Source organism: Cetorhinus maximus, chromosome 11 (assembly GCF_964194155.1).
Source record: "Cetorhinus maximus chromosome 11, sCetMax3.hap1.1, whole genome shotgun sequence".
NCBI lineage: Eukaryota > Metazoa > Chordata > Chondrichthyes > Lamniformes > Cetorhinidae > Cetorhinus > Cetorhinus maximus.
In genome coordinates, this window is record NC_135889.1 from 17,143,209 (window position 1) to 17,161,961 (window position 18,753).

General features: G+C 54.4%; 1 protein-coding gene across 1 annotated transcript in view; it reads right to left on the reverse strand.

The window, feature by feature from the left end:
- The window catches only part of spag16 (sperm associated antigen 16), a 1,278,115-nt gene that overhangs the window by 1,200,514 nt on the left and 58,848 nt on the right, over nt 1-18,753 (reverse strand). The window contains exons 5-6 of the mRNA XM_078551570.1: nt 6,186-6,323; nt 5,954-6,061 (exon numbers count right to left, since the gene is read on the reverse strand). Of these exons, the coding sequence (XP_078407696.1) occupies nt 5,954-6,061; nt 6,186-6,323 (246 nt within the window). The remainder of the gene's footprint in view (nt 1-5,953; nt 6,062-6,185; nt 6,324-18,753) is intronic.

Sequence of the window (18,753 nt, forward strand, 5' to 3'; positions counted from 1 at the left end):
ACCCCAGCGAGGAGGGTGGAGGATTGGGTTCAGGAGGGCAGAGGGATGGGAGAAATCACGCAGGGGAGGCCCATATGTGCGGCCTTCATTGGGCACAGGGTGCCCAAACAGGAAGAACATACCTCCAGCCGATATAAAGGCCATCCCGCTGCTGGTAAAATACCAGTGGCAGCCAGGAGCCCTTAACTGGCCAATAATTTGTAACCATTCTATGATTCTATTGTACAGGGCTACAGGGAGAAGGCAGGGGAGTCACTATAGGTGAATTCCTCCTTCAGAGAGCCAGCACAGACATGACAGGCTGAATAGCTTCCTTCTGTGCTATAACCATTCTATGATTCTATTATTTTTAATTGGCCACTTAAGGGCCTCAACTGGCCCAACAGTGGGTTCCGATGCCTCCTCTGCCATTGTTAGGCAGATGGACATGTCACTGCGGCCATGGCACCTGATTTTACCCCCCACTACCATGTTTGTTGGTTTTTTTTTTCACTTTCATTGCGCTCCAGACTCGGTGGTTACATGGAGGGGGCATTGACTGATTTTTCTGCCTGACTGATTTTTAAAAGAAATAGTTCACAGGGCTGACTACCCTGGACCTTTAAAAAGGTTGTATCTCACCCTGCAGGCTGCTAGCTCTGCTTTGTTGAAGCTGCTTCCACTGGGATCCTGGGAAGCTGGGATCCAGTGGAGACTTTAGCTTGAGCCTAACTTCTGCCTTTTCTCCTACTGCCGTGATCTTCTGTCTCTAGAGCTTTTCAGGTGAGTATTCTGAGCTTAAGCTTAAGCCTGTCAGCCCACTCCCAGGGGGGCTGTAAAATTCCACTCAAGGTGTATGTCATCCCATCCAAACAAGCAATCCAAGTTGATCTGCAACATTCGGTGAGCTTCAAGCAATGTGAAAACAAGACCTTTTTTGTACTGTGCATAGAAGACAAGGTCCTTTGAATTTTAGTGTGCTAAACAGACAAGAATGCGGAGGAATTTGTTATTTTGGAAGATTGTCTTCTTGGAATTACAGTGCATTTTGAAAATCATAGTTTTTAAATTACTCCAAGGCCCTATCTTTCTAATTTCTTCTAGCCATATAATGTTTTTTTCATGCGATGTGGGTGTCACTGATTGCCAATAATTGTTGACCTTGAACTGAGTGCCTTGCAAGGCTATTTCAGAGAGCAGTTAAGAATCAACCACATTGCTATGGGTTTGGTGTCACACGTAGGCCAGGCAAGAATGGCAGCTTTACTTTCCTAAGGGACATTAATGAACCAGATGGGTTTTCACAATAATTGTTGATAGTTTCTTGGTCACCATTACTGAGGCTAGCTTTCAATTCCAGATTTTTTTTAATTGAATTTAAATTTTACCAGCTGCAATGTGGGATTTGAACCCATGTCTGTAGAACATTAGTCTGGGCCTCTAGATTATTAGTCTAGAGTCTTTAGCACTACACCACTATCTCATCTACTGAAATAGCTGCATTCCTCCAATTTTGATTTCTTGAGCATCCCTGATTTTAATCACTCCAGCCTTGGCCCTTGTGCCTTCAGTTGCCAAGCCCCTAAGCTCTGGAATTCCCTTCCTAATCCTCTCTGCCTCTCGATCTCTCTTCGCTTCTCTGCCCTCATATCTCCATATGTGGCTACCCTCAGAGAAAGAAATTCTTCTCATCTTTGTCTTAAATGAGTGACCCCTTATTTTTAAACAGTAACACTTAGTTCTAGAGTTTCCTCTTGTGGGAGAATCTAGAACTAGTGGTAACTGTCTACATACGAACAAGCAGCATGGGTAAGGCCATTCAGAGCCTCTAGCCTGCTCCGCCATTTAATAAGATCACGGCTGATCTGATAGTAACCTCAAATCTGCATCCTGCCTATCCCCGATAACCTATCACCCTCTTGTTTACCAAGAATTTATCCACCTCTGCCTTAAAAATATTCAAAGACTGCTTGCACCATCTTTTCTGGAAGAGAGTTCCAAAGACTCATGACCCTCTGAGACAAAAAGTTTTGCCTCATCTCCGTTTTAAATGGGCAACCCCTTATTTTTAAAGAGTGACCCCCTAGTTCTAGATTCTCCCAGAAGAGGAAACAGTCTTCACGTCCACCCTGTCAAGTCCCCTCAGGATCTTACATGTTTCAATCAAGTCGCCTCTTACTTTTCTAAACTCCAGCAGATAGATACAAGCCTAACCTGTCCAACCTTTCCTCATAAGACAACCTGCCCATTCCAGGTAGTCTGGTAAACCTTCTCTGAACTGCTTCCAATGCATTCGTATCCTTCCTTAAATAAGGTGACCAATACCATACACAGTACTCCAGATATGGTCTCACTAGTGCTCTGTATAACTGAAGCATAACCTCCCTACTTTTGTGTTCAATTCCCCTCGCAATAAATGATTACATTCTATTAGCTTTCCTAATTACTTGGTATGCCTGCATACTAACCTTTTGTGATTCATGCACTCAGACACCTCTGCATCTCAGAGCTCTGCAATCTCTCACCATTTAAATAATATGCCTCTCCTTTCTTCTTCCTGCCAAAATGGACAATTTCACATTTTCCCACATTATACTCCATTTGCCAGATCTTTGCCCAGTCACTTAACCTATCTATATCTTTTTGTAGCCTCCTTTTGTCCCCTTCACAACTTGTTTTCCTACCTATCAGTGTCAACAGCAAATTTGGCAGCCATCCCATCCAGCCCCTTATCCAAGTCATTTATATAAATTGTAAACAGTTGCGGTCCCAGCACTGATTCCTGTGGCACACCACTCATTAAATCTTGCCAACCTGAAAAAGGCCCATTTCTGCCTACTCTCTGCTTCTGGTTAGCCAGCCAATCTTCTATCCATGCCAATATGTTACCCCCTATCCCATGAGCTTTTATTTTCCGCAATAACCTTTGATGTGGCACTTTATCAAATCTAAGTACAGTACATTCAAAGGTTCCCCTTTATCCACAGCACATGTTACTTCCTCAAAGAACTCCAATAAGTTGGTTAAACATAATTTCCCTTTCACAAAACCATGTTGACTCTGTGTAATTACGTTGAGTTTATCCAAATGCCCTGCTATAGCTTCTTTAATAATAGCTTCTAACATTTTCCCTATGACAGATGTTAAGCTAACTGACCTGTAGTGTCCTGTTTTCTGTCTCCCTTCCTTTTTGAATAATAGAGTTATATCTGCTTTCTTCCAATCTAATGGGATCTTCTCTGAATCTAGGGAATTTCGGAAAATTAAAACTAATGCATCAACTATCTCACTAGCCACTTCTTTTAAGACCCTAGGATGAAGTCCATCAGGACCCGGGCACTTGCCAGCCCAAACTCCAACAATTTACTCAGTACCACTTGCCTGGTGATTGTAGTTTTCCTGAGTTCCTTCCTCCCTTCCATTTCCTGATTTATAGCTGTTCCTGGGGTGTTACCTGTATCCTCTATAGTAAAGACTGATGCAAAATACCTGTTCAATTCATCTGCCATTTCCTTGTTTTCTATTATCAATTCTCCAGACTCACTTTCTATAGGACCAATGCTCACTTTGTTAGCTCATTTATTTTTTAAATATTTATAGAAACTCTTACTATCTGTTTTTTATATTTCTGACTAGCTTTCTCTCGTACTCTAATTTTTCTCTCCTTATTAACATTTTAGTCATCCTTTGCTATTCCTTATATTCTGTCCAATCTTTTGGCCTTCCACCTATCTTTGCACAATTATGTACTTTTTCTTTAAGTTTGATATATCTTTAACCTTTCTAGTTAACCACAGATGGTGTGTCTGTACCTCAGACCTTTTCTTATTCATTGGAATGTATCTATTCTGTGTATTCTGAAATATCCCCTTAAATGTTTGCCACTGCTTCTCTATTGACCTATCCCTTAACCTAATTTGCCAATTCACTTTAGCCAGTTCTGCTTTCATGCCCTCATAACTGCCCTTATTTAAGTTTAAAAACATAGCCTCAGACCCACTCCTTTCTCCCTCAAACTGAATGTAAATTCAAGCAGATTATGGTCGCTGCTACCTAGGGGCGCCTTCACTATGAGATCATGAGCTCAAATGCAAGAAGATGGCAGAGATGAGAAAACATTTCTTCTCTGAAAGTAATGAGTCTTTGGAACTCCCTTTCTCAAAAAGCAGTGGAAGCAGAGTCTTTGAATGTTTTCAAGGCAGAGGTAGATAGATTATTGATAAATAAGGGGGTGAAGGGTTATTGGGGATAGGCAAGTGGTTACAGTCAGATAAGTCATGATTTTATTGAATGGCGGAGCAGGCTTGAAGGGCCGAGTGGCCTACTCCTGCTCCTAACTCATATGTTCGTATGAGAACGGTCCTGTGAAGTGCCTTGGAATGTTTTACTATGTTCAAAGCATGATATAAATACTGTGAAAGATTGTCAACCTGAAATGTTAACTTTGTTTTTCTCTCCACAGATGCTACCAGGCCTGCTGAGTATTTCCAGGATTTTTTTATTTCAGATTTCCAGCATACGCAGTATTTTGCTTGTGTGTACTCCAGAGAAACAGAAATACAAAGGTTTTAAAAGTGAAAATGTGATTTATTAAATTAGAAGTCATAAGTGTTTTCATATAGGTACAGTTTACCTTTACAGCAGCATGATTACAAATGACAGTATACTTCATCAGAAAGCAATATCATCTTCATGCATAGATATTACTCAAGGAGAAGCTGAACACTTAGTCCAAGTTCACTACTAAATAGATTAAATCATATTTCTTAACTCATAGTAGCTGATGCTTTACAGATTATACAAATTATGGCAAACTTCACTTCAAATGAAGGACAGTGATGTACATAATGATTCTTGTGAACAGATTAAAGATTTGGAAAAGGGGATTATAATCACCTGGAATTTGCAGCTGTAATGATGGCAAAAGCGTACATCATTACGGTGTAAAACTGACAGGAACATCTGGTATCTGCACATGCACAATTAAACGTAGAAAACTGGAAGTTCAGTGATGCCCTGTTCATCCACAGAGTACATTGTTGCAGTCTTCATAGATGCAATCAACACAATCACTGATTTGACATGAACTTCAACTTTTTATTAACCACTAACCTCGCTATAAAAGCTGGTGAAAATATTAAGCCTTAATCAATCAGAAGTAACTTTGTTATTAAGAAGCACTAACTCAATTATTGTTGAACACGCTCTCAGGCCCTGGAAAAAAACTAATTTCACAGGTATGGAGTCACTCTCTGTCAGATGAAAAATACATGCCATTTTGAAATTAAATTTAAGGTATTTCAACTTCTTCCTTAATCCTATGCCCCAATCTTTATTTTATTTTCTGTGCAATAATTAAAATGCAAGTAATTTTGCACTTCTTTAAAACTTTCTGCTTTGATCTCTGAGAATTTTACAACCTGATCGGGCTAATTATCCTGCATGCTGCCTATCCTGTTCAAGGACACCACAGGTCTATAAATGGCGTCAAATTCAAAGTGATGTCAGTATAGAAGAAATCTATCCTTTATACATCCTAAAGCTTTATGGGTTGTTTTCTTTAAGGTCAGCGGCAAACGTTGTCCCTTCACCACTGACCCCAAAATCTGGGCCAATATGTGGGAATATTTGAAAGGGAATCTCAAAGATACAAACAATCAAAAGAAGCTGTAAAGTCCAGGAACACTGTGAATGATGTGTTGGGAGGGCCTAGCAACAATGGAAGGTGGAGGACTTCTAAATGAGACCCCCAGTTGTCAAAACATGACCCAATTCAGTAATCTCCACTATCACTGCATTTAGTGTTAGTACATAGTAATAGTTAGTACATAGTAATAGTTAGTACTTAATAGCAAACAGAACCTCCAAGACTGAAAATCCTGGTTACTCTTTTCTTTTATAAAAGATAAGTTTAACATTTTCAAACTTGGTTGCACTTTCCAAAGACAATTTAAAATATCCCACATTTCCTTACCTTTTAATATCATTAATGAGTCTGTTCTTTTCTTGTGCCACACGCTTATGATGCATCCTATGGAAATCACGTTCTTTCCTAAGTTTTACTAATGTTTCGCTTGCTGTGCTGTAGATTCAAAAATTGGCAGGTTTTCATTGTTGCTAAGGTGATAGAAATATTTCATACACATATGTTTCCATGTAAAATAATTTCTGCATTTTCAAATAACATTAAATTATTTACTACATACTTGGTTGTTATCTTGCAGCCCTCAAGATCTTTTTTCAAATTTTTCACGTCATTCTCCAGCAGCTGATTTTGAGCATACACATCAGGAACAAATCCCACCTCCTCCAATTTTAGTGAGCCTTTTTGCAGCATTTCATACCTGATATGACAAAATGTAAAACGTACGATTTTCAAGCAGAAGTCTTATTGATTTATATGTTTCACTAACAATTACTAGAATGAGAAAAACAACAGTGGCATGTTCAAATCTTCTGGCATGACATGGAGGGAAAAACAAAATAGGCTATATGTTAAGAACAATTATAAATGAGGGAGTAAGAATATTAAAGGATATTCTGAAATGTCATTAAATGAATACAAAGAATATAAAGGAATAAAATAAGTCAGCTAGAAGTTCTGGCACATAGGAAGGAAATAAATTCTGGAAATGATTGAAACTTATTCAAAATCAAATGATGATTCAGAAGTTAACTTGCAGGGTTCTGTGTGTTTAGGAAGATACCAGGAAGGTAAGGCAACAGGTGGGGCAGAGTTACTTGTTGGAGAGAGAAGCATTACAACAGATTTGGATGCTAGAAGTCGTACTGAGTCTCTTTGGTAGAATTAAAAGAATAATGAAAGGAAAATAGTAATGGGAGTATGCAATTGCACACCAAAAAATAAACCATTGGGAGGCTGATGCAGTTTTCTGGGAGATCCAATACAGATGAGTGTTCTGTAACATTCCCAGGGGATATCAGTTTTCCTCATGTTGACTGGAGTGCACAATAGGATGCATACAAGCGTGAATTAATGAAATTCTGAGGCATTCATTTTTAAAACAGTACATTAAAAAACCCACAAAGGTGAATGCAATCTTGGATTTAGTTCTAATAAATGAGGGGAAACAACAAGCAGAGTATGGAACTAATGATCCACAGATACAAGATCAAATATCACCAAGGTAGATGGGGAATTTAAACTCAGTTAATTATCAAATCTGGAATAAAAAGCTAGTATCAGTAATGATGACTGTGAAATGATGAGATTGTTGTAAAAACCTCTCTGATTAACTTATGTCTTTTATGGAAGGAAATCTGCTGTCTTTACCTGATCAGATCCAAAGCAATGTGGTTGACTCTTAACTGCCTTGTGAAATGGCCTAGCAAGCCAAACTAGGGAGGTGGCTTGCCACCACCTTCTGAAAGGCAATTAGGGATAGGCAATAAATGCTCATATCACATTCACATCCCACGAATGAATAAAAAAAGATATTTGGGATCTTGTAACCATAATATACTGACCTTTAGGGTAGTTATGAGATTAGAAACTATGGGTGTAATTTTCTGTGCCCGCTGGCAGTGGGCGTGATAGGTTTCATGATGGCGGGAAGGCAGGTCGCGATCATCCTCTCAGCCCATCGATGGCAGGCCGCGTTTCCCACCAACGGTCGTAAGGGAGCACATTGTAATACATCAGCAGATCACTGAAAGGCCATCCCGTCAGGCTCTTGCATCTCCCCGGATCATCCGTCCACGTCCGTGGGAAAGCACGTCGACGTGTTTCACAACAGCATGCACGTGACGTGCACTTGGCGGCCTTAATCTTGAGGGAACTGGAGGTGAGTGATCAGCATTGTTCTGCAGAGATTGGCAGGCTTCAGGGATGACGGGGGGCCGGGGTGAAGTGCCACCCTGCCACAGAGACGACTGTTGTCGGTCGCGGCGGGGGGGGGGGGGGGGAGTCTGAGGGTAACTGCTGCCCAGCCTCAGAGGCGACTGTTGTCGGGGGCAACTTCTGCCTAGCCACGGAGGCAACTGTTGTCAGGACAGGAGGATGTCCAGGGGCAACTGCTGCCCAGCTTCGGAGGCGGCTATTGTCGGTGGGGGGGGATTTCCGGGGGAATGGCTGCCCAGCCTCAAAGGCGACTGTTGTTGGGGGTGAGGGGAGTGGGCAACTGCTGCCCAAGAAATCAAGGTGGGGGGCAGAGTAGGCAAGGGAAGTGTCCACACAGTCGGGACACCTGTATAAAGTGACCTGCAACTGAGACAGTTCAGGCGCAGTCACAGTGATATAATTGGGGTCAGGCTCCTAGACTGCCCGCCCACGCAACAACATGGAGGCACCAAAGTGTTATCAAGCACTCCAGACCTTACCCCCCCTCCCCCAGCCACAGACTCCAAGTCCGCGACCATTTACTGGACCGTGGAGCAGTTGGACTGCACACATTGTACAAGCTCCTCGCCAACACTGGCCATGTAGCAGGCACTGCTGGAGGTGCTCACAGCCCCTTGCAATCTCAGCATCCCGTTTAGGAGCAGTCTCCCCCATGTCGCAGGCTGACAGGGCAGCCATGCAGCGCACTCATCTGTGGCCTTCCGAGGGGTGGCCAGCGCTGTCCGGGCAGCATTAAGGGGCCATCACACAGGGCCAGGAAAGGAGCTAATTACAGCCATGCTAACCACAGCTCTCTCTCTTTCATGCCACAGGAGGTCCACATCAGGAGCATGGAACCTGGTGACCTAGCTATATGCCTGATGGCCTACAGAGAGCGGAGAAGACGGAGAAGGGAGTGACTGAGGCTCCTGGCTGCGCAAAGGCAGGAGCAGCAACCTCAGGAATTAAGGGCCGCCGGGGCTCCCGCACACACTGTCCAAGAGTGACAGTGAGCCATAGCTGGTCGGTGCCTAGCGACACCTAGGGTCTATAGACACCGTCTGCCATTCCTGACCGAGAACCAGTGTCACCTACGGCTGCGCATGTCTAGGGACCTGGTCGCTCACATTTGCCACTTACTACAGGACTTGGCATCAAGGGGACATGGAAGGCATCCACTGCCAATGGCTGTGAAAGTGACCGTGGTGCACAATTTCTACGCCAGTGGCTCCTTTCAGGGCTCTACAGGCGATCTCTCTGGGATATCACAATCCGCCACCCACAAATGCATCCATGAGGTCACGGATGCCATCTTCTCGCATACACACAACCTTGTGCATTTCGCCCAGGGCCAGGACAGCCAGGATGCAAGCGCCATTGGATTCTCCCAGATCTCGGGATTTCCGAAGGTGCAGGGTGTGATTGACAGCACCCATGCGCTCTGGTCTCCATTGCTACACACAGTGAACTACATCAACCGCAAGAGATTCCACTCACTGAATGTGCAGCTGCTATGCAACCACCAGAAATGCATCCTGTGGGTGTACGCACGGTTTCCAGGGAGTGTGCACGACACCTACATCCACAGTCAGTCACAGATCCCTGGAATCTTCTAGGGTCCACAGAAGCTGCAGGGATAGCTCCTCGGGGTCAAGGGCTACCTGCAGAGGCCATGGCTGATGGCACCCGTGCAGCGGCCTCAGACTGCAGCAGAGCAACGGTGTAATGAGGCTCATGCTGCAGCTCACAACTCAGTGGAGCAAACCATCGGGATGCTGAAGATGAGGTTCCGGTCTGGTGGAGCCCTGCAATACAGTCTGCAGAGGGTGTCACGCATCGTCATCGTCTGCCGTGCCCTTTACAACCTGGTGCTGTAACGGGGAGACGAGCTGGCTGAGGAGGAGATGGAGGAGCTGCATGTCTCCTCCGATGAGGAGGACACCGATGGGGATGAGGGTGAGGAGGTCCTCGAAGGCGGCGATGATGGGGATGAGGCCCTCGCACTGGCTAGACAAGGCAGTAGCACTCAGGGGGCCCTCATCGCTGCAAGATTTGTGGAGGATGATGATGACATGCAGTGAGGTGACCCCATAGATCCTCACATCGCATCTGTGAATGTTTGACTCAAGTCTGGCTTATGGCAGCGCGAGTATCTCTATATTTGATACAGTGAAGGCCCTAATAGTTGCTCGATTGCAGGAGGATGATGACGACATACAGTGAGGACACTCCATAAGTCTTCACATAGCCTCTGAGAATGTTTGACTCCTGTCTTGTCGAGGGCAGCTTGCTTGCACTCTGTGATCAGGGTCATATCATAGAGACACAGCCATGAAACTTTAGAAGCATCTGATGCTTTGTCTGCCTTCAGCACCTGAGCCCTTCAGGAGCTGGAGCACAGCATTAATGGTCACAGATGCTGAAGAGATGGGGGCCAGCCCCTCCTTAAAGGTGTTGAGAGCACATCGAGAGAATGAGAGAACTCTGTGGTGCCTACCCACTACATTCTGGCAGCAATGACAAGCACCACCGAGGTGCAGGCATCAGTAATGTTTCCAGAGAGTGTGAGACTGAACCATCACTTTGGTCTGAAAGCTGCACAGAGAACAGGGCTGAGACACCTGCCTTTATCTTGTGCAGAAAGGTTTCACCTCTGAGTGACAAGAACACTGCTCATCAGAACCAGGAGCCATAGGCAGGGAGACATTCCTGGGAATTTATTGACAATACTGAACAATATGTACAAGTGATTAACACCCGTGCCCAGGCTGTGCAACTAATTCTCCTTAACTTTCCTAACCCTGCCCCTAAGTCCTGGTGCTCCCCGGACACCAATAGCGGAGGTTGAGGCAGTCTGCTGATTGCAACGCACTGTCTGTGATGACTTTGGCAGGTGTCCTCTGGAGGGCTGAGACTTTGAGGGTCCCGGTCTGCTTTTGGGGTCCTGCTGTGTGACAGTGGCATTCTCCCAGCTGAGGTCACAGGAAGAGGGGAGTCGGATGGGCTGGACACTCTTGGTCTCACCTGGATGATGGGCCCGGGGTGTCCACCTCATGATTCTCCTCCCTTTGGCTGCCCATGTGTCCCAAGCTGACTCCTTAAGGAACAGGGCCAGCTGGAGTGAGATCGAGCTGCCCGGCACCCCTCTCGTTTACACACTGTTGGAGGCCGAATATGGCATCAGTGACGTAGATGTGCCAACGCAGCAGAGCAGGAGCGAAGTCCTGGACCAAGGTCTCCATGGCGGCTGCCACCTTACCAGTGCATTGGTGTGCCAGCGCTATCACCTCCGCCTGAAGGCGGACTGACTGCTCCATCGTGCCTTGCAATCTGAGGAGTGCAGTGGACATCCCTTCCTGATGTTCTTGAGCTTGCCTTTGCAGCTCCAGCAACTGTGACATGACCGAGTCCAGAGGCTCGTCATCTGACTCGGACTCAGCTAACGTCTGGCCTCCAGCAGTCCTCCGAGTGCTGGACACCAGGGAAGTCCCTGCCACTGCCTGCTGTGGATCAGACAGTGCAATGTGGTCACCAGATTGTGATCCCAGGCTGCTCTAAAGCTAGGTCCCACCAAGGTGTGTGTCTCTGCGCTAGTGGAGGGTGTGGGTGAGCACTGTGATGGGACTTCAGGGAGGGTGCCTCCACAATCCTCTCCAGAGGATTCTTCGGGGCTCGATTGGAGGCCCTGGGTCATGGACTCTGTCAGCTGTTCAGCAGATATGCCTGTGAAAGCAAGGAGAGATAATTATTGCATGGCAGTGGCCTGTTAAACAGGACACATTATTCACAGCATGGTTGCCTAATAGATGTTGCACTGCTGGATCCTCACTTGGTACAGCAACGTCGACCTCGCCATCAGCACAGGACCAGTCCATATTGTGGCTGGCCAGCTGGATGGCTCTGTTTTCAAAGTCCGTGAGGACCTTGATTTCGGGCATTCTGCCACTGGTCTGCGACCTCTGTCTCTTGTTGTGTGCCAGTTTGTCCTGCATGGATAGAGATGGAGAAAGAGTAAGCAAAACGCCTGCCAGGCCTGATGATAAGTATGTTTGGACTGTGTGGGTGGTGAGTGGTTCCATGGACAGGATGAGGACAATGATGGTGAATTTGAGAGAGTGAATGGCGATGTCCCTTGAACTGGTAGTGAGTAAGGGCCCTGTGGATGTGTGATGGGTTTGTGAGGGCGTGAGTTGAGAGTGATGAGAAGAGTGACTCACCCTGGCGGAACGGAGGAGATCATTCATCGTCTTGTGGCACTGGGTGGCTGTCCTCTTCTGAAGCACGTTGGCGCTGACCACCACTGCCACTTCCTCCCAAGCTGTATTGGTCACGTTGCTGCCTATCCTGCAGCCAGAGCAGGGGTTCAGGACATCCCGGCGGGTCTCCACGGCATCCAGCAGTTGCTCAAGAGACACACCATTGAAGCCGGGGGCTGCAGTCTTCTTTTCCTTTGCTGGCCATGTCTTCCATGCAGCAATGGTGAGCTGGAAGCAACGAGCGCTGTGCTTGCGGCTGAGCTTTAAACATGGCGCCCGGCATGATGCGGCAGCAGGGTGATGGCAGGCGGGCGAATGAGAGGCCACCCGCCATGGAAACGGCGTGTTTCCCAGGAGTGCATAAATAATGAGGTGGGCTCAGGACGATTATGGTGTGAAAACCCGCCATCGTGGCCAGTGAGTGAAACGTCGTTTTACCCGCCCAGTACCGCACTTCGTGCAAATCTGGGAAAATTCTGCCCTATAAAGGGAGGCAATCAAAAAGCTAAATGTTAAAATAAGCTTATTTTAAGGATATGAAGTAGTGCATGGGAATGCTAAAATGGGAAGAGGTGCTGGAAGAAAAAGATGTGGATGGAAAATTGTATAGTTTTAAAATAAAACAGGAATTTAACCCTGAAATAGGTCGATCACAGAGCAAGACACATTTGGTTTACTAACAAAATTGTGCAAGGTATTAGGTAGAAAGAAAAAGCATACAATTTTTTCCAAACATTTGAAATGGAACAGGGGATCTATTAATAGGCTGAGGGATGCCAAGAAATTGATGATAGCCGCAAAAATGGACCATGAGCAAAACATAGCTGGAAACATGAAACAGAACAGTAAAGTATCCTTCAAGCATGTCTGGAATAAATAAAAGATGCAAAGGGAGGGGTGGGGAAATAACATTTGAGTAGTTGTGTCTGAAGGCAGAGGAATTGCTGTAGAACTTAACCATTACTTTTCAACAGAATTCACAAAATAAATTGTGGAGGGTGGGTGGGGGGGGTGGTGTGTGGTGGGGGGATGTGTGTGGTGGGGGGGTGGTGCGTGTGGGGGGTGGTGCGTGTGGGGGGGGGAGCGTGGGGGGGGGAGCGTGGGGGGGGAAGCGTGGGGGGGGAAGCGTGGGGGGGGGGAGCGTGGGGGGGGGAGCATGGGGGGGGGCGGAGCGTGGGGGGGGGGTGGTGCGTGGGGGGGGGAGCGTGGGGGGGGAAGCGTGGGGGGGGAAGCGTGGGGGGGGAAGCGTGGGGGAGGAGCGTGGGGGGGGAGCGTGGGGGGGGGGAGCGTGGGGGGGGGGAGCGTGGGGGGGGGAGCGTGGGGGGGGGAGCGTGGGGGGGGGAGCGTGGGGGGGGGGAGCGTGGGGGAGGAGCGTGGGGGGGGAGCGTGGGGGGGGGGAGCGTGGGGGGGGGGGAGCGTGGGGGGGGGAGCGTGGGGGGGGGAGCGTGGGGGGGGAGCCTGGGGGGGTGGGAGAGTGGGGGAGGGAGCGTGGGGGGGGGAGCGTGGGGGGGGGAGCGTGGGGGGGGGAGCGTGGGGGGGGGGAGCGTGGGGGGGAGCGTGGGGGGGGGAGCGTGGGGGGGGGAGCGTGGGGGGGGGGAGCGTGGGGGGGAGCGTGGGGGGGGGGAGCGTGGGGGGGCGGGAGAGTGGGGGAGGGAGAGTGGGGGAGGGAGCGTGGGGGGGGGAGCGTGGGGGGGGGAGCGTGGGGGGGGAGCGTGGGGGGGGGAGCGTGGGTGGGGGGAGCGTGGGGGGGAGCGTGGGGGGGGGAGCGTGGGGGGGGGAGCGTGGGGGGGCTGTGGTGGGGGGGCTGTGGTGGGGGGGCGTGGTGGGGGGCGTGGTGGGGGGCGTGGTGGGGGGCGTGGTGGGGGGTGTGTGGTGGGGGGTGTGTGGTAGGGGGTGTGTGGTGGGGGGTGTGTGGTGGGGGGTGTGGTGGGGGGGGTGTGGTGGGGGGGGTGTGGTGGGGGGGGGGGTGGTGGGGGGGGTGTGTGGGGGGGGTGTGTGGGGGGGGTGTGTGGGGGGGTGTGTGGGGGGGTGTGTGGGGGGGGTGTGTGGGGGGGGGTGTGTAGGGGGGGTGTGTAGGGGGGGTGTGTGGGGGGATTTGTCGGGGGGGGGTGTGGGGAGGGGTGTGGGGGGGGTGTGGGGGGGTGAGTATGTAGTGGGGGGGTGGTGTGTGGGGGGGGGAGTGTGGGGGGGGGTGTGTGGGGGGGGTGTGGTGGGAGGGTGTTGGGGGGGTGTGGGGGGGTGGTGTTTGGGGCGGGTGTTTGGGGGGGGTGTGTGGGGGGGGTGTGTGGGGGGGGTGTGTGGGGGGGGTGTGTGGGGGGGGTGTGTGGGGGGGGTGTGTGGGGGGGTGTGTGGGGGGGGTGTGTGGGGGGGGTGTGTGGGGGGGGTGTGTGGGGGGGTGTGTGGGGGGGTGTGTGGGGGGGGTGTGAGGGGGGGGTGTGAGGGGGGGGTGTGTGGGGGGGGTGTGTGGGGGGGGTGTGTGGGGGGGGTGTGTGGGGGGGGGTGTGTGGGGGGGGTGTGTGGGGGGGTGTGTGGGGGGGGTGTGTGGGGGGGGTGTGTGGGGGGGGTGTGTGGGGGGGTGTGTGGGGGGGTGTGTGGGGGGGTGTGTGGGGGGGTGTGTGGGGGGGTGTGTGGGGGGGTGTATGTGGGGGGGTGTATGTGGGAGTGTGTGTTGAGGGGTGTGTGTTGGGGGGTGTGTGGGGGGTTGTGGTGGGGGGGTTGTGGTGGGGGGGTTGTGGTGGGGGGGTGTGTGGTTGGGGGTGTGGTTGGGGGTGTGGGGGGGTGTGTGGGGGTGTAGTGTGGCGGGGGGTGTTTGGGGGTTTGTGTGGGGGGGGTTGGGGGGGTGTGTAGGGGGTTGTGTGGACGGGGGTGGTGGTGAGTTGGAGGGGTTTTGTGGGATTCTGTGGGAGTGGGTGGTGTGGGGAGGGTCTGTGGGGGGGGTGTGTGTGGGGCGGTGTGGGGGTAGGCGGTGGGTGGGGTGGGTGTGTTGGGGGGGCGGTGTGTTGGGGGGGCGGTGTGTTGGGGGGGCGGTGTGTTGGGGGGGCGGTGTGTTGGGGGGGCGGTGTGTTGGGGGGGCGGTGTGTTGGGGGGGGCTGTGGTGGGGGGGGCTGTGGTGGGGGGGCTGTGGTGGGGGGGCTGTGGTGGGGGGGCTGTGGTGGGGGGGCTGTGGTGGGGGGGCTGTGGTGGGGGGGCTGTGGTGGGGGGGCTGTGGTGGGGGGGCTGTGGTGGGGGGGCTGTGGTGGGGGGGCGTGGTGGGGGGGCGTGGTGGGGGGGCGTGGTGGGGGGGCGTGGTGGGGGGGCGTGGTGGGGGGGCGCGGTGGGGGGTTGCGGTGAGGGGTGTGTGGTGGGGGGTGTGTGGTGGGGGGTGTGTGGTGGGGTGTGTGTTGTGGGGGGTGTGGTGGGGGGGGTGTGGTGGGGGGGTGTGGTGGGGGGTGTGTGGGGGTGTGTGGGGGGGAGTATGTGGTGGGGGTGGTGCTGTGTGGGGTGGTGTGTGGGGCGGGAGTGTGTTGGGGGGGCGTGTGTGGGGGGGGTGGTGTGTTGGAGGGGATTCTGTGTGAGTGGGGGGGTGTGTGGAGGGGTGTGTGAGGGGGTGTGTGGGGGGGTGTGTGGGGGGGATGTGTGGGGGGGTGTGTGGGGGGATGTGTGGGGGTGATGTGTGGGGCGATGTGTGGGGCGATGTGTGGGGCGATGTGTGGGGCGATGTGTGGGGCGATGTGTGGGGCGATTTGTCGGGGGGGGGTGTGGGGGGGGGTGTGCGGGGGGGGTATGCGGGAGGGGGTGTGCGGGGGGGGTGTGCGGGGGGGGTGTGCGGGGGGGGTGTGCGGGGGGGGTGTGCGGGGGGGGGGTGTGCGGGGGGGGGTGCGGGGGGGGGTGTGCGGGGGGGTGGGTGCGGGGGGGTGCGGGGGGGGTGTGCGGGGGGGGGTGTGCGGGGGGGTGTGCGGGGGGGGTGTGCGGGGGGGTGTGCGGGGGGGGTGTGCGGGGGGGGTGTGCGGGGGGGGTGTGCGGGGGGGGTGTGCGGGGGGGGGTGCAGGGGTGGGGGTGTGCGGGGGTGGGTGGGGGCGGTGTGCGGGGGGGTGTGTGGGGGGGGGAGCGAGGGGGGAGCGTGGGGGGGGTGTGGGGGGGGTGTGGTGGGGGGGAGTAGTGGGGGGTGTGTGGTGCGGGGCGTGGGGAGGTGTGGTGGGGGGGTGTGGTGGGGGGGTGTGTGGGGGAGGGTGTAGGGGAGGGTGTGTGGGGGAGGGTGTGGGGGAGGGTGTGGGGGTGTGTGTAGGGGGTGTGTGTGGGGGTGGTGTGTGGGGGTGGTGTGTGGGGGGGCTGTGTAGGGGGGGTGTGTGGGGGGGGTGTGTAGGGGGGGTGTGTAGGGGGGGTGTGTAGGGGGGGTGTGTAGGGGGATTTGTCGGGGGGGGGTGTGGGGAGGGGTGTGGGGAGGGGTGTGGGGGGGTGAGTATGTAGTGGGGGGGTGGTGTGTGGGGGGGGGAGTGTGGGGGGGGGTGTGTGGGGGGCTGTGTGGGGGGTGTTTTTGGGGGGGGTGTGTGGGGGGGGTGTGTGGGGGCAGTGTGTTGGGGGGGGTGTGTTGGGGGGGGGGTGTGTGGGGGTGTGTGGGGGGGGTGTGTGGGGGGGGTGTGTGGGGGGGGTGTGTGGGGGCGGTGTGTTGGGGGGGGTGTGTGGGGGGGGTGTGTGGGGGGGTGTGTGGGGGGGGTGTGTGGGAGGGGTGTGTGGGGGGGGTGTGTGGGGGGGGTGTGTGGGGGGGGTGTGTGGGGGGGGTGTGTGGGGGGGGTGTTGGGGGGGGTGTGTGGGGGGGGTGTGTGGGGGGGGTGTGTGGGGGGGGTGTGTGGGGGGGGTGTGTGGGGGGGGTGTGTGGGGGGGTGTGTGGGGGGGTGTGTGGGGGGGTGTGTGGGGGGGTGTATGTGGGGGGGGTGTGTGGGAGTGTGTGTTGAGGGTTGTGTGTTGGGGGGTGTGTTGGGGGGTGTGTGGGGGGGGTGTTTGGGGGGGGTGTGTGGGGGGTTGTGGTGGGGGGGTTGTGGTGGGGGGGTGTGTGGCTGGGGGTGTGGTTGGGGGTGTGGGGGGGTGTGTGGGGGTGTAGTGTGGCAGGGGGTGTTTGGGGGTTTGTGTGGGGGGGGTTGGGGGTGTGTGTAGGGGGTTGTGTGGACGGGGGTGGTGGTGAGTTGGAGGGGATTCTGTGGGAGTGGGTGGTGTGTGGGGAGGGTCTGTGGGGGGGGTGTGTGTGGGCGGTGTGTGGGGGTAGGCGGTGGGTGGGGTGGGTGTGTTGGGGGGGCGGTGTGTTGGGGGGGCGGTGTGTTGGGGGGGCGGTGTGTGGGGGGGAGTGTGCGGAGGGGGGGTGTGCAGGGGTGGGGTGTGCGGGGGGGGGTGTGCGGGGGTGGGTGGGGGGGGGTGTGCGGGGGTGTGTGCGGGGGGGGGTGTGGGGGGGGGGTGGGGGGGGAGTGTAGTGGGGGGAGTGTAGGGGGGGAGTGTGGGGAGGGGGAGTGTGGGGGGGGAGCGTGGGGGGAGCGTGGGGGGAGCGTGGGGGGGGAGCGTGGGGGGGGTGTGGGGGGTGTGTGTGGGGGCGGTGTGTGGGGGGGGTGTGTGGGGGGGGTGTGTGGGGGGATTTGTCGGGGGGGTGTGGGGGGGGTGGGGAGGGGTGTGGGGGGGGTGAGTATGTAGTGGGGGGGTGGTGTGTGGGGGGCGGGGGAGTGTGGGGGGGGTGTGTGGGGGGTGTTTTTGGGGGGGGTGTGTGGGGGGGGTGTGTGGGGGGGGGTGTGTGGGGGGGGTGTGTGGGGGGGGGTGTCGGGGGCTCTGTGGGGGGGGTGTGTGGGGGGGGGTGTGTGGGAGGGGTGTGTGGGGGGGGTGTGTGGGAGGGGTGTGTGGGGGGGGGTGTGTGGGGGGGGTGTGTGGGGCGGGTATGTGGGGGGGGGTGTGGGGGGGGAGGGTGTGTGGGGGGGGTTGTGTGGGGGGGGGGTGTGGGGGGGGGTGTGTGGGGGGGTGTGTGGGGGGGTGTGTGGGGGGGTGTGTGGGGGGCTCTGTGGGGGGGGTGTGTGGGGGGGGGTGTGTGGGAGGGGTGTGTGGGGGGGGTGTGTGGGGGGGGTGTGTGGGGGGGGTGTGTGGGGGGGGTGTGTGGGGGGGGTGTGTGGGGGGGGTGTGTGGGGGGGGTGTGTGGGGGGGGTGTGTGGGGGGGGTGTGTGGGGGGGGTGTGTGGGGGGGGGGGTGTGGGGGGGGTGTGTTGGGGGGGTGTGTTGGGGGGTGTGTGGGGCGGGTGTGTGGGGGGGGTGTGGGGGGGGGGTGTGTGGGGGGGGTGTGGGGGGGTGTGGTGGGAGGGTGTGTGGGGGGGGTGTGGGGGGTGGTGTTTGGGGCGGGTGTTTGGGGGGCTGTTTGGGGGGGGGTGTGGGGGCGGTGTGTGGGGGGGGTGTGTGGGGGGGGTGTGGTGGGGGGTGTGTAGGGGGGGTGGGGGGGGTGTGTGGGGGTGTGTGGGGGGGAGTATGTGGTGGGGGTGGTGCTGTGTGGGGTGGTGTGTGGGGCGGGAGTGTGTTGGGGGGGAGTGTGTGGGGGGGGGTGGTGTGTTGGACCCCCGGGGATTCTGTGTGAGTGGGGGGGTGTGTGGGGGGGGTGTGTGAGGGGGTGTGTGGGGGGGTGTGTGGGGGGGGTGTGTAGGGGGGTGTGTAGGGGGGGGTGTGTAGGGGGTACCAGGCC